Genomic DNA, 15,547 nt, shown 5'->3' with positions numbered 1-15,547 from the left:
GCACAGCTTTCTAAACATAATTCTGGGTTTAGTAAAAGTCAGAGCTATTCCCTTAGCACCTAACGCTCTGAGTTTCCCTGTATCATTTATTAATACAAATCCATGCAGTGTTTTCCCTTTCAGGCTATCTATAGGGGGGTTATTTTCAGTCTGTTGCTTTTCTTAAAGACTTCTACTGCATGATCATCAGGAATGTGGCTTGTCTTTCACACTGCTGTTGCCAGTGCAGAAACACACCACCTGCCACCTCTGTGCTCACATCCATTGCTTGGTCTCTATAAACCTTCAGCAAATATCAGTGGATGTCAATGGGTGCCATTTTTTTTCTGCATAGAGGAATTCAGAGACACATCTTCGCTTCATCCGCATTTCCACATCAGACTGCCCCTCTGCTGCCATCTGCCGCGCCACAACCAAACAGAACAGAACACCGGAGGTAAGGTTTGACCTCAACTGCCATACTGCCATCATCACGGAGCCCCAGCACAAGAACGTGGAGCACGGCCAGAGGAGGGCCTCGACGGTGATCAGAGAGCTGGAGCAGCTCCTTTACAAGGACAGGTTGAAGGAATGGGGATCTGCAGCCTAGAGAAGAGAAGGCTCCGAGGAGACCTTACAGCAACCTTCCAGTACCTGAAGGGGGCATACAGAAAAGCTGGGGAGGGACTTTTCATAAGGATATTTAGCAACAGGACACGGAAAAACAGTTTAAAACTAGAAGAGGGCAGATTTAGATTAGATATTAGGAAGAAATTCTTTGCTGCGAGGTTGGTGAGACACTGGAACAGGTTGTCCAGAGAGGTTGTGGATGCCCCCTCCCTGGAAGCACCAACGGCCAGGCTGGATGGGGCTGTGAGCAACCTGGACTGGAGGGAAGTGTCCCTGCCTACAGCAGGGGGTTGGAACGAGGTGACATTAAGGGTCCCTTCCAACCCAAACCATTCTATGATAATCATATAATAGGATGCATTACTTTTGGAGCAGCCCTCATAGAAGCAGAGTGACTCCCCCATTCCTCAAAGGATCCTGGAGACTGAAAAGAAAGCAAACATAACTTGTCTTCAAAAAGAGTGAGGAGGAGGAACCAGAACATCACGGGCTGGTCTGCCTCATCGCAGTCCCTGGGAAGGTCAAGGAAGAAATGCTTACGGGAGCCACTTCCAAACAGATTAAGGACAAGGAAGGAACAGGGAAATCATGTTGGAGCAGCCTAGCAGGCGTCTCTAACAGGATGACTGGCTTTGTGGGTAAGGGCAGCAGTGAATGCAGATTACCTCGCCTTTAGAAAAGTTTTTGACAATGCCACCAGTAACATCCGCATACATAGACTGACAGTGAGCAGGTTTAGATGACTGTGGGGTGGGCTTAAAACTGGCAGCACTGTGACACCCAAAAGGCTGCAATCCGTGGCACTGAGTCCAGCTGGAGGTCAGTCTTGACCGACACCATTTAACTTAATTCATTTTCTGGACAACAGGACCAAGCACACTCTCAGCAAACATGCTGATGGTAAAAAGTCAGGAAGTGGCTAACACACCAGGTGCATTACTGCCTCTCAGAGGGACCTAGGGAGAACCTCGGCTAGAGAAGTGAGCAGATAGAAGCTTCAAGAAATTCAACAACAGGAAGCACAAAATTCTACACCTAGGTAAGAATAAACCCATGCACAAATAAAGGCTGGGAGCCAGCTGGCTGGAACGCAGCACTGCAGAAAACACTGGTGTCACTGAACATGAAATAGCAGGGCTCTCTTGCAGCAAAGAGCACCAGCACGCTGGGCAATATTAAGAGCACTGCTAGCATGATGAGGGAGGTGCTCTTTCCCCTGCAGTCAGCACTGGTGAGAACACATCAGTAGTGAGCCTGCTGCCAAGCTCCCCAAATCGAGAGACAAACAGATGGACTGCAGTGAGCCCAGCTAAGGGCCACATAGATGGAGAAGGGCTGGGAACCTATGAGGAGAGGGGCAGCTGTGAGCAGGCTTTGTTAAACCTAGTAATGGAATGGTGCAGATGCATAAGCACCTGCAGGGGGTGGCGAGGGCAAAGATGAAGCCAGACTCTTGCCAGTGGTGTTCAGTAACAGGACAACAATGGGAACAAATTAAAATACAGGAAATTCCAACTAAACACAGGGGAGAGTAATTTATTTATTAACTGTGATGTGGTTAAGTCTTCATCCTCAGAGAAGCTTCAACCCTGACTGAACACAACAGTCAGCAATCTGTTCCATGTCACTCTAAGCGGATGGGTTTGGACTAAACGATCTCCATGAGTCTCTTGAAGTCTCAATTGTTCTGCAATTCTTCAAATTCCCTAAAATGAACTCAATAATTCCCTCTGCACCTGTCCCGTTCTTCCTGCTTGTTCTCTATAGGTGTCTATCTGTTAATTGACTCCTCCCCTACAGAGGCATTTATCGAGATGGCTTTTTTCCCCCCTTCTCCCTTCAGTTGAGGTTCACTTTCAGTGACCAGTAATAGATGACAGCTTATGTTTTATCAGCCTGAATAGAAAGGCACAGTGTGCATAAACAAGCAGGCAGAGTCCTGTGATTTGGTAATCTTGAGTGTCACTGGGCCCGGGGGAACAGCACAGAGCTGTCAGGGGAGAGCCCGTGGCACAGGCTGCCAGGCAGCGGCACGGCCTGAGCTGCTGGGGCTCAGGGAGCATTGGGACACCAAGCTCAGCCGTAGGGTTTGGGTCGGGGTGCTGCTGTGTAGGGCTGGGTCGGACTTGGTGACCCTTGTAGGTCCCTTCCAACTCGGGATATTCTATGGCTCTGTGATCTACTTTAGTTTCTCCAGCTTTTCACAAGGCCTGTGTTCAAATGCAGTGCGTAAGCCCACCGGAGGTGCTTATTCTCACTTTCAGAAACCCCTTTCATTTACCTTTTTGCTGATCAACATGAGAAAGAACAAAACGAAGCAGTTCAAGTTAGCCTTCCACCAAATGCCCAAGAACATACCAAAGAGTTCAGAAGGTTCAATTAACAACAATCATGTACCGTGAGACTGAAAAACATGCAAAAATCAAGGCCAAGTTCCATTGTCCCCATGGAAAGAATGCAGCTGTGCACTTCACACGCACACTGTGTTCCTGGGTTATTTAAATTTTCTTTTGCACTGATAAGAAACCTCATAAAACCCTCACTTATAGCTGTCTTGGAACCTGTGGCATTCCTCCACTGCTTACGTTACATCAGAGATGGAGAAGTGATTTGGTATCATGGCTGATTCTCTGTTTACTCAGAGGTATTTTACTTTGTTGGCAGGCACCCAACTGATTGCACCTTTCAGAATTCCCTTCATTTTTAATTCACACTGTGATAACTTTCCTGAGCCAATCTGGACTGTTAATCCATATCTTGCTCTGCATTTCTTTCATGAATCTACAGTGCCTGTGTTCCAAACTCTCCAGCAATTTCAATCAAATTAATTACTCTAATTAGCATAAAAAATTCCCAGGTGCGACTAATTTGGGTTGCAAATTCACTCACAGGGCATTGATCTTCTAACAGTTTCTAAAAGTTCATCTTAGGTATCCATATAAATTAATCCAAATCTTTGAGGGAAAAAATGGTAATGCAGTTTCATTTCTGACAGCAAAAACATTAAAACTATGCTGCCAAAACTCCCACTGTTGCATACTGGTAATACATTGAGGGAGGTATAATCCAGCTGCATACTATGTTGACCAATTCACATCAAAGTGCTCTTCTAGCAGTCTAGCCTCATGGTTACAATGGAACTTTCACTCATTTCACAGTTTCCAGTGCGTACATTTACCAACCCCGCCTCGTTGTTACAGAAGTACTGAATCTAAGTCAACACTGCAGTTAGACTACAGCTATTATTCAGTGAAAAGGATGAAATGATTAACCCTCACAAGCAGACTTCGAACACTGCTGAATGCAACGCTGGATGCAGACATGCAATGGCAGTTACTAGTTGGTGTGCTGGAGCATCTCTGCTCTAACAGAGCTCGAAGCATTTTGACAGGTTGTTTTGTGATTTGATATCAGAAGAAAACTTTTTTTTTTGGTACTACAGCTATTTAGGAATGTATTTGTAATATAAATATTAATCCAAATATCATAAAAGATCTCTTTATAATGAACTCTCACAGTAAAACAAAATCCAAGACCACCACCTTCTGTTTCACAACTTACCGTGCAGCTTTTAAACCAGCTGCTTTAGAAGCAGTTATGCATTCAGTTATTTACAGCTGAAGGCAGCATCTACAGAGGATTCTGTAACCTCCAGCTGTTCACTTTTCTTGTTTACAGCTCAGTGCTTGTTTCCATGCATTTCCCTGCCCCATTCTCAGCATCATAACATTACCATTGGCAAATGGTAATTATCACTGGTTCACACACTTCCTTATTCAAACAAACCTACATGAAGGTTTTAACTCCTGGAGAGTGATTAAAAAAAAAACAAAATATGACCATTGAATTATGCTCTTACCTGGAATCATTACTAAGTATGAAAACTTATAATAGCTTTAAAAAGTAGTTTTTTTTTTTTTTTAAAGGCTGTTGTATACTCGTGTCTATAAACCCAGAATCCAAACTACACCCTGCTGCTTGAAGGACTCAAACACAGCAGGCTGTCTTCTTAATAGCATAAAGCAGGTTGCAAACATTCCTGTTTAGATTAACGTAGGTATGTTCTGCACAAACCTGCACAGCACACTTCACAGCTGGCTTTAGGGTTTCTCTATACAATTCTGTGGATTTTAATGAAGAGCACTATATGTGAAGGTATCTGTCCGGGGATACAGTAGCAAAGAGAGGCCCAGATATGCCTCAGCTTATTTGCTCTCAATAACTTGGTAACAAGGGCCATGGAGGCTTCAGGAGAAACATCAGGGCAAGCAGTATCGCCTGCCATCAACTCCCTTGCTGAACAGATCACCACTGTAGGTATCTGAGCAATGCACTGAATCAAAACCATCTGCATAGATCTGCATTTGTACCGGGCAAAGATCAAAGAAATGATGAATTACTCTCTACCACCACCGACATAATGGCAAATCTGAAATTTGCTGATTATTTGAAATCTCCTGAGTAAGAAAGTTCTGTCACTTCTGCCTTTAAGTGCTCCAGCAAATGAGATGGAGCAGGATGCAGGGCCTCCTGAGAAACTGAGCTGCAACAACCAGAGTGTCCTACTGCAGCCACTCAGCTGGCTACCACAGTGCACGCGCACTGCAAAAGCTGCATCGTTCAACATTCTGAAGCGTTATAATCAACTAAAGAAACTAGAAATCTACTATTTGCAACAAGATGAAATAATATTTCTACAGACTAAATCCAGTGCCAGATAGAAACAAAGGCTGTGACTTTCCAGTCTGAAGCACAAAGCGCATGAATCAGGAGATGGAAAGGAGATGAAAATTCTTTACAAATTCTGAGAAGATTTAAGCAAACGCTGAGGGAGCGGAAATTCTTTTTTTTTTAAAGATAGATGCAAGTAAAACCTTGAGTTCTGAAAGAATCCTATTCTTGCTATTTAGCTACAACAGACACCTGCTGCCTGCTTCCTAGGAAGCTTTGCCACTGTCCAGATAAGATGAAAGAACCAACACAACCATCCCAAGGCCACATCTCCAAAATGTAACTGTTTGCTACATCCCTGAAGCTCCTGCCTCCCTGAAAAATAAAACAAACTCTAAGGCGGCAGCTGAGAACTGCACCATTACTTCAGTACTGCCAGCACTCCCGTCTAAATCGTCTTTTTTGTGGGGCTGCTCTGAAGCCATCAAAAATAAAGCAGATAACTCTTTCAAAATCCTGGGCTACACAGGAGTCTGCAGAAGCTGAGATATTTAAGTAATCAATTCAGTAATAAATAAAAAAGCTGAATGTTTCTGTCTTCACAGCCTAGATTTTTCACAAGAAGAACTGACAAATATATATTTAAACAACAGGCCAAGACCTATGCTAACAAACACTAATGGTATCTTCCAATTTAAAGGGAATCAATCACCACGCTATTGGGATACAACATAAATAACTGTGAAGAAGCTTAGAAATGCCTCCTAAAACTGCAATTTCTCCATGAATTAGAGGAACCACAGTGTCAGAGTGATGAGGATGCAGCTCCCACAGTTATCATGTGAGCAGAGAGGGGCTCCTCCACTGCACTCCCCTCTTCTGTCCCATTCTCGCACCAATCCTATTGCTAGGCCAACACTTACCTGCTTCAATTCAGTGAATCCTGTTGAGAAATAAATAAAGAAAAAAGCCTAGGATCCCTGAAAACAACAAAACACTTTGGTGGCTTGTTTTGTTTTCATTTTTATGTGTTGTTTTTAAGATATTCCACAGCAAAATATTCTACATGTGAAGTACACTTCAGCATGAACACACTTCATATGCTACGCCCTTCACAGCTCACCTTTCCATGCATCAGAGGCAAAACAAAAAGCTTTTTGTCCCAATTGGGTTACAATGCCACATAATCACCTTTTTACCCAACAAAGCATTCTTCCAGATTCAAACCCCAGTCATCTGAGGAGGTGTGACTTCAATTTTAAGACACTCTGTATTTGCATCATAATGCACAAAGCTGATCTTACTGCTTTTATTTACAAGGCACGAACTAGCAAAAATATAAAATACCAAGTACAGAATTTGCTACTTTAAAAATCTGAAAAGAAATTCCAAAAAGAAAATAAATTCCTACTGTGGACAACTGGATCTGTATCCCAATAGATCCCACCCCTATTGTTAGTGCCTGCAGTCTCCCTGCCCTCCCAGCTCCTGCACTGTTTCCTTCTGTGGGTACCTTCCACACTCAGCATTACAGTTATTAGAGACTGCAGCCTCTAATAACACCAGCAAAACAGTCATGTTTTTATTCAGACGTTCATATCCCAGACAGAAAGGAAGATGAGATTTTCCTCACACATCATCCTTTGCATTAATAACTCCCGAATTGTCACTAATGCCATAGAAGCCTTGTAGTTCTGAGGGTCTCCTGGAGGGCGAGGGAGAATGCACCAACACGCTACACACATCCCACAGGACTCTATTTCAAACCTTTACACTTTGGAGAATGCCCAAATAAACCACCAGCAATATCAACAGGTCTCCACAGAGCCAATGCACGCGTCCAATCCAGATGTCAGAACAGGGGTTAAATAAATACTCTGATTCAACGGGTGCACAAAGAGAGGAACAAAGAGAAAACCTCCGTCTTGTGACAGCTTATTCATTGACGTGAGCCAGATCTGGTTCAGGCAAATGTTTAACAAGTGCAGCACTTCTATGGAAATTGCTCACTGTAATATACAGTGCATGCTGCACTTGCAAAAGACAAATATTTGCACTTATTTCACACAGATAAGTATTGTATTATTTCACAGTATTCCATAGGCAACCTTTACATTGTTATACAAACCTCACCTCATTGTGTGAACACTTAAGTAGCATTCAAAACCAATATTTTAATGCCTTTCTGGTAAACTCAATTTAACAAGCAGAAAGTCAAGTATGCCAAGTAATGCCCGCTGATTATAAGACTTCCTCTACAACCTCAGGTGATGGACACTTTAAGTTGGAGTTAGAAACGTCACACATCGCCATTAATCTCTAATTAAGACAGTGTGAAAAACTGAAAACACGTGGCAGCAATTTGGGTCGGACAGCTACAGAAACTTTTGTTCAGTGTTGGACGAGGTAGTCCAGTTTTTTTTTCCTAAACCTTTGGCATTTCCCTCATCACTCCTGTTCCCTTCCGACAGCTGGAACAAGAAGCGTCTTTGAAGACATCATGCCTGACAGCACACATGCTTCACCAACCACGGCACGTTTAGAAAAGAAACAGCCTTGCTGTCCTGAGACAACACACAAGTGAATGCCACGCTAACTTGCTATCTTCAATTTTCTTTTTCTTTTCCGCACTCCTTCACACAGCAAAGTTACTTTGCCTTCCTCATCCAGGAGCCGTCACCTTAACAGCCAAGGGAAGAAGCTCAACTTCAGGTAAAATCAGTGAAAATAAGCAAGTCACCACTTTCATGTAAGCTGGTGGTTGGGTTAAAGACCAAACTAAATATGTTATTGCCTTATGAACATTTTGTAATATATTAATCATTAATTTTTAATCCAGACTCTGAAATGATACAGTCACAGTAGCAGGAAATACAGCTACGTGCACACCTGAGAGAGCAAGCCATGGCATCACAGAATGGCCTGGGTTGAAAAGGACCACAATAATCATCTGGTTTCAACCCCTCACTGTGTGCAGGGTCACCAACCACCAGGCCAGGCTGCCCAGAGAAAGAGAAGAGTTCTATAGAGGTCCATAGGAAGAGAATTTCATCAGTGACACAACGGTAATTACTTCAGGCCCTGACAAGTAAGAAAACATGAAAACGGAGGAATCCTCACAAAGAACTCACTCCATCTAGCTGTGCTGCAAATAAATCAAGAGAAGAATTCATGGCACTGGCAGAGCAAAAATTACAGCATCAGAAAAGTACAAATGACCCACTTGGAGCAATAGATCTCAATCCAACCAAAGGGATTTAAAGGGAGCCTACAAACAGGAGGGGAATCAACTCTTGGAAAGGGTTGATAACTGCAGGACAAGGGGAAATGGTTTGAAGTTGAGGGAGGGAAGATTGAGGTTGGATATCAGGGAGAAATTCTTTACAGAGTGGTGAGGTGCTGGAACAGCTGCCCAGAGAGGCTGTGATGCCCCGTCCATCCCTGGAGGTGTCCAAGGCCAGGTTGGATGGGGCCCTGGGCAGCCTGGGCTGGTATGAAATGGGGAGGTTGGTGGCCCTGAGTGTGGCAGCGGGGTTGGAGATTCGTGATCCTTGAGGTCCCCTCCAATGCTGGCCGTTCTGTGATTCTGTGATATAAACGGGCATGAGACCTGCAGTGGAGAAATCACCATTTGGAGATCTGACTGCTCTGTCGAGCAAGAATAATGAGTATTAATATATAATTAAAAGATGGCAAGCGTTTGGGGATAGGAGCAGGTACCAGGGATGGATGCTGACCAAAAGCATGTTAAAAATTAACAATCCACTGTTTGTGTTTTCAGCTCTGCTCAGTCTTCCTTCACATCTTCCACTGTAGTGGAAGGAGCAAAGCTGCAGAAGGCAGCAAATGCTTCACGTCATTCTGAGGTAATCCTGCAGAGTGCACGAAGGGCCTCACGGACAGGAGGCCCATCACAACCACGTCAAACTTGATTCAGAGAAATCAAACAGCCTGTCTTATTTAAGTGAACGAACACGCTCCCTGTTACAAACTTACACTCCTCATGAATATTTCACTGCAAATCGCTTTCCATTTCATGATGTAATGAATAAATCAGAGTCGGAGTGTCAATTATGTCTTTATGCTGTCTTCCTTTATTCAGGGTCTCTTAAACCTGATCTGATTTTTCTTTCTCTTTGTATTAAAGGTCAAAGATTACCAGCTATCTTGCTAATGCTAGGAGAGAAAAAAATACACTCCCTGACAAAAACCTGCATCTACAAATCCAGGTAAGCAGAGAGGATAAAGATTTTACAGAGGTCAATATCAAAAACCTCCTCGAGAGTCCCAATAACCCGTCCAGCCTAACGCCTGAGATCTGCACAGTCCCAGAAAAGATGTCACTTAACATTCTCTGTGCTCAGTAAGAAACAGGGTTTCACACAGCAACACTTCAATGACCCACCTGAAGGAAACAGGCCTCTTCTGCTCAGCGACACCACCACTTAAACCCAGGCTCTGAACTTGAAAATCAGCAATCTACATGCATACATGTAAGCACTGCTGCTCATGACTGAAACAATAGGCATCTTCCAGGAGCAGTTTAGAATAGCTCAGGAAGGTGGGCGGAAGGCAGGCATTATCAGTTCCTAAACGGGAGGACTGTGATAAAATGTTTTTTAAAAGGGAATAGCATACTAACGTTCTGCCAGACCGTATTTTTTTTAAAGGAAAAAAGATTTGAATAACCAGTGTAACAACAGCTAGGATCATGTTACCTCAGAGGGGGGAAAAAACCCTTGATGTTTATCAGGAAGTTTGTTCAATGTCCCACTGTAGTAGAAGCAGAAATTCCAGGCATAACTTAAAAGGCGGTCGTAAGAAACAGGGCCTTGGTTACTTCAAAATGCTCTCTCCCAGTCTGTCGCATTATTTTCATTTCTATAAAGTGTAATTTGCAATTCTGATGAAGAAAGAGATCAATCCCTCAGCTGCAGCAACTCTGCCCGAAGAAGTAAAAGCTGAAAACCAACCACTTCCAGAACGCTCAGGTCCTTACTGCTTCATTTCTCATACAAAAGGGATGAAGAAAAACTACCACTCCCTCCTCAAAACAGAGGCACAGAATTAGCTCTGCTACCAGCCATACCACAGCCCAAGAATGCAAACCAGCTGACTGCCTAAAACCATTAAAAATGCTCAATTTGTGAGACAGTAAAAAGTAACCATCTAGCCAAACAATCCTCCCAAGCAAGGCTGTAATCCCAGCTTGTCTGCTTCCTCTTCTGAGGTGAGCGCTCACCTCAAAGCACACAAAGTACAGTTGCTGAAATCAACCCAGGCAAGTGCTCTCCTCCTAGTCATGCATGCACGTTCATGCTCTCCTTAGCTATGAGGGCACAAAGGAGTTCCTCCAGTTACACACAGAGCAGAACGACAGAAGTTATCACACTGAATGAACACAACTGGACAGCCAAACAGAAAGGCTGAACAACAAGCAGCATCAGTGGCAGCACACCCAGAACCTTCAGCGCTGCGCTCCACAAGGTTTCCCTCCTGCTTTAACCCCAGAGACATCTTTTCCCTGAACTTTAAGGAGAAACTGCATTGTTTTTGCTGCAACACAGAAAGCATTCTACCAGGAGTTAGCACGTTTACTGCTTTGTTTCGCTCACATTTACAAAAGATATTTGTTTAGATGCTGCCACTGATAATGATGATGCCATTAAGTTACCAAACTCCTGCACATGCTACAAAACAGATCAAGCATTTTTTTCAGTCTCAATTAACACCGTTTTCAAGCAGTCTTAATGCAAGTTTTTTTAGAAACAATGACAAAGGTCAGCTCTCCAAGAGAAGCACCAGGCTGCTCTAATACCTGCCTTCCTATCTGCTTATCAGCTCTGCAGTTCACTCTCACAAGCTATTTTGAAACATACAACCAAAGAAACAAAACAACTTTGTGCTTCAGGAAATGGCTCATCACACAAAAAAAACCCAACAAAAACACCTTTAACTCTACAACAGGAACAAAAACAGAGTGAAGAAAATGAGTGTATGTCCGTTAACTAATAAATTCATATGAATAATCTCTCAATCTCTCTTAAGACCCAAAATAACTGTTTAATCTGTAAGAAGCTTTCAAAGTTAGCACTCAGAAGTCTCAGTTATTTTCCACTGCAACATCACCTCTTATACATATGGCAACAGTTCTTTCTTAAATACATTCTTAAATACAAGAAAATTCACTTCAGATTAGAATGTTGCATATTGCTCTGATGATCACATGGAGGTGAAAATATTCAAAATAGTGATTAAAGCCGTCAGTCAAACCACAACTAAGAACGTATAGTAGACCAAGTTCAGATTCAAATGGTGCAGCTAAGAGTAATATAACTGTAATTAAATTAGAACTGCTTTGGACTTTCACTGTAAGAAGAAAGAAAAGAATTAAAATTTGTTCTTCAAACAAGATGTTTTAAAGGCAATAAAGCCCTGGGAGCTAATGTCAGATTGCAGCTGATGTTTCACTCTTATTATCCACGACTTGTTTCGGGTCAATTCAAGCAAGCAATAGCTGGACCTACTGCCAGCCAGTAGTCTCTCAATACTAACTGTCTTCTCAGGAATACCAGTTCACATTTCTCCTCCTTCTCTGCAAAAAGGATAAGGGAGCAGAGATTAACATAAAAAAAAAAAAAAAAAAAAAAATAAAAAGACACAGAAAAAAAATGTTTCAAAAAGAGAACTCTGCTTCTGATTTTTTCTATCCTACCCGAGCTATAAAGGTTAGCTTTTCTGGGGATGTTTTCTGAAGCTTCAAGGGTAAAGAATGCCACGCAAATGACAACAGATGGCCTGACTGCTACACTTGGTTTTCTCTCCCCACATAACACTTCGATACTAAGCTTGTTTATCAATTTAACATCACAAATGACACCTACCACAACAAGTTGAGCTCCTGGATGCCAGAGCTGATCTAATAAAGGCGTTCACACCCGTATTTACTACTGCCACACAAGGTCACAGACCCCTACCAGGAAGCAGGAGACTTAACAGCCAAAACTCGCCCGTGTTTCCAAAATAAAGCGGCGGCACCAGCAAGAGGGCACGCACACGTCCAAGCACACTCGTGCTGGGAAACGCCGCTTCACGGCACGGCTGTACCTGCGCGAAACAAAGCGGCGAACCCCGGCCGAGAGACGGGACGGAGCCGAACGCGATGGGAAGGGACCGCCGGCGGAACGGCCGCCGGGAAGCGGCGCCCGGGCCGGGAGCGATCCGGGGCCCCAAAAGGCGGAGCGGCCGGTCCCGGCTGCAGGGAGCGTGGGAAGGACGGCGGGGCCGAGCGGGAGGGAAGCGCGCAGCGCCGGAGGACGCGGGCGGGAGCCGGGCGGCCCCGCAGACGGGCCGGAGGTCCCGGGACCACCGCCGCGGGGCGCGGAGCGACGCCAACAGCCGTGCCCAGCCCCGGCTCGGCCCGGCGGGGCAGGGCTGCTCGGCGGAGCCGAAGCCCCCCGGGCGGCCTGGCCTACGCCCGCGGGGTCCCCGCGCCCCTCGCCTGTGCCGCCGCGCCCAGCCGGAGCCGAGGAGAACGGCGAAGCCGCCGCGCCGCCCCGCGGGGTCCGATCCCTGCCCATTCCCGAAGCCTCCGCCCCTCCCGCCGAGCCCGCTCCCCTCACCGGGCGCGGCGGCGTAGCAGCTCCTCCGTCCCTCGGCCAAGATGGCAGCCGGTCCGAGCCCAACCTGAGGCAGCGACTTTCCAAAGTCGGGCGCGATCTGCGCGCGCGCGGAGTCGCCGGAGCCACCGCGGCCGAGCGGCCACTACAAGTCCCGGCGTGCCCCGCGCGGGGAGCTGCGCGTGCGCACTGCGGCCGGGGGGGGGGGGTAGTCGCCGGGCAGGGCGGGTCGTGCCGCGCGCGGCCGCAAGAAGAGCTGCTGTCGGTGAGGCCGTGCTGGCGGCTCGCTGGTTGTGGCTTTGAGACGGGATTAAAGGGGTTTTTTTGTTCGTTTTTAATGCATCCACGACAAACACTTAAGATTTTGATATTAATCTTAATAAAGCCTTTTTTGTTGTTGTTTGAAGTGACTTCTTTTTCATTACCAAGGTGCCCATAACACAACCAAACATGTAGAAATAACAGCGCTTGGCCTCATTTGACAGTGGGGTATGAAGGTGCAGTTTCCAGGCTATGAAATCGGAGAAAAGACTCCTTAATTCTCAAAGTGTAGAAAGGCCCTGCTAATATTTTAGTGAAATGACTTCTTTAGAGGAGCGGATTTTAGTTTTCTTACAACTGTTGGGCTCTGAAGCCATCCCCAGGTCACACACATGTGCCCACAGGGCAGCTCGTGCACAGGAGCCACGTCAGCATTCCTGTAGGTGAGGTCAAGGCCAGCAGGCGGCTGGCCTTCAGCAGGATGGCACCCATATCAGCACCCACCATCCTGTTAGCATAAAATTCTGCCTTGTGCACCCCACCCAAAAGCAGTCATCTCTTCTCCATCATCACAGTACAGAAAGCTGCCCCGGGACAGTAAGGCTCAGGCTGCCTTTATCTGGAGTTCCACATCTGCTTAGCTGGGTTTCCTTTGTGGTGTGCTTCTTCTATCTCACAGCTGTTTATGACATTGTTTTTGCAGACTGCCTGTGGTATCCCAAAAGTGTAGGTGCCTTGTGACCCTTTACCCTGGCCATGGGAGCTAAGTTTGTAGTGTTAGGATGGCGTTTTCAGGAAGGAGTGCTGCCCCAAGCACACACAGTGTGACTCCTATCCAATGCAACAGACGTGCATGTATCACTGGGGGAGCGTGGCTATTTGCAATCTCTGTTTTTATCTTTTAGGCTTTCAAGGTAAAGGTTGCTAAAGCAGATTAATGACACTCAATATTGCTTTTCAGAGACACCCTCTAATTACTCCTGTTAAAATTTTTTTCCTCCATTTGTAACTTGCATTGGGAATAAAAATGTTATTCAGCATCAGCAACCCCAATCTTTTTTTTTTTCCAGCTTTTGATGCTTCAAGTCAAGTTCCACTGGTGTTACCTGTGAAATTCATAAGCAGAATGCATTCCAGGTGCACAGATTACTGATTATTTTATGCTTCCAGGACAAGATGAATGTCATGAAATCTTCCCATTCAAACTCTTTCATAATTTTCCCTGTTAAAAATCATAGCCTTTCTGTGAACTGCTATACCAACACTGAATAATGATTTAACACCAGAATGACGCAGCAAATGCAGATTAATTTAATTCAGTGTTAGAAGTGACCCCAGCACCTCTTCCAGCAAATTGTGTTCCAAGTACTTGCCCCCTGTGTCCTGCTGAATTGGAGTTACTCCCTTCCAGAGGCAGGACTGTCTTGGACCAGTTGCATTTATCTTTGTTGAGTTTCTTGAGATTTTATCCACCTTCATTTAGGACTTCACTAACACTGTACAATTCAACAACAAAAAGCCAGTTCTGGTACTGAAGGGTGACCATGGAAGCAATTCTGATGGTGTGAATACTTACCTGTTCTGGGCTAGACACAGCCCCAAGCAAATATCACACAATGACTGTTCGGTAGTCATCAGATGTCATCAACTTCCATTAGCTGCTAAGCTATTTTAAATCTTTAATAACGGCTTAACACTTCTGCCTGACTTAAGGTTTTGTGAAGCTGATGACTTGTAAGTGTACGAATATTTCATTTTCACAACATTTTTTTTACGACTGGATTTCAAAGTACTTTGTAAACAACTGTAAAGCAAGTCATCTTATAAACAAGTCTTCTAGAATTTGTGTTAGCTGGATAATTGCTGCAGAAAGTGATTTATAATTTAAGATCAAACTTATTTTGAAATTATCATCCTTAAAAAGATATTATTTTTGTGCTGTTTTATAATCAGTTGTTTTCACTCATGAACATAGAAGTATGGTGATAGAGCATGTATAATTCTAACTACCTTTAAAATCCGTATTGATTACTTTGACTGGGATTTAGAAAAATATCAGTAGGAAAATATCAATTAGTTCCTGCTAACTGGAGAAAGAATGAACAAAACCTTCAAGGTTGGCAAAGCACTGTTATTACTTCCAAGTAATCTAATTAAAAACAAAGACATGTGGCTATTTAATTAGTTTATCATTCAATTGCTCTCCAGTGCATAATCAGAGAACCAGGAGGAAGTGATTAGCTGTCTTGGGAAAGGAAATGACACAGTCAAGATATATGAACGTTTTAAAGGAAGGACGAGATACTGGGAAGATTGTTACTGTCTTCCCACACAGAAGGATGAATGTGAATTTTTCCTGGGACTGAAGAACATTATACCATAAATTT

At 44.4% G+C, this 15,547-nt stretch overlaps 2 protein-coding genes across 2 annotated transcripts in view; one reads left to right on the top strand and one right to left on the bottom strand.

Annotated features, from left to right (window-relative positions):
• ITCH (itchy E3 ubiquitin protein ligase) overlaps positions 1-12,970 on the bottom strand; it is a 60,889-nt gene extending 47,919 nt beyond the window's left edge. The window contains exon 1 of the mRNA XM_042883625.1: positions 12,903-12,970. The gene's annotated coding sequence lies outside the window, so the exon portion shown is untranslated. The remainder of the gene's footprint in view (positions 1-12,902) is intronic.
• LOC122186719 (translation initiation factor IF-2-like) lies at positions 12,443-13,202 on the top strand. Its single transcript, XM_042883612.1, is given in 2 exon segments — positions 12,443-12,655; positions 12,657-13,202. Coding segments are annotated over 2 exon segments (759 nt in total).
• The last annotated feature ends 2,345 nt before the right edge of the window (positions 13,203-15,547 follow it).

This window comes from Lagopus leucura, unplaced genomic scaffold (genome assembly GCF_019238085.1).
Source record: "Lagopus leucura isolate 7727_CA_CO unplaced genomic scaffold, USGS_WTPT01 Super-Scaffold_100039, whole genome shotgun sequence".
NCBI lineage: Eukaryota > Metazoa > Chordata > Aves > Galliformes > Phasianidae > Lagopus > Lagopus leucura.
Note: the sequence above shows the minus strand (reverse complement) of the source record. Positions and strands in the feature narration are given on the sequence as shown.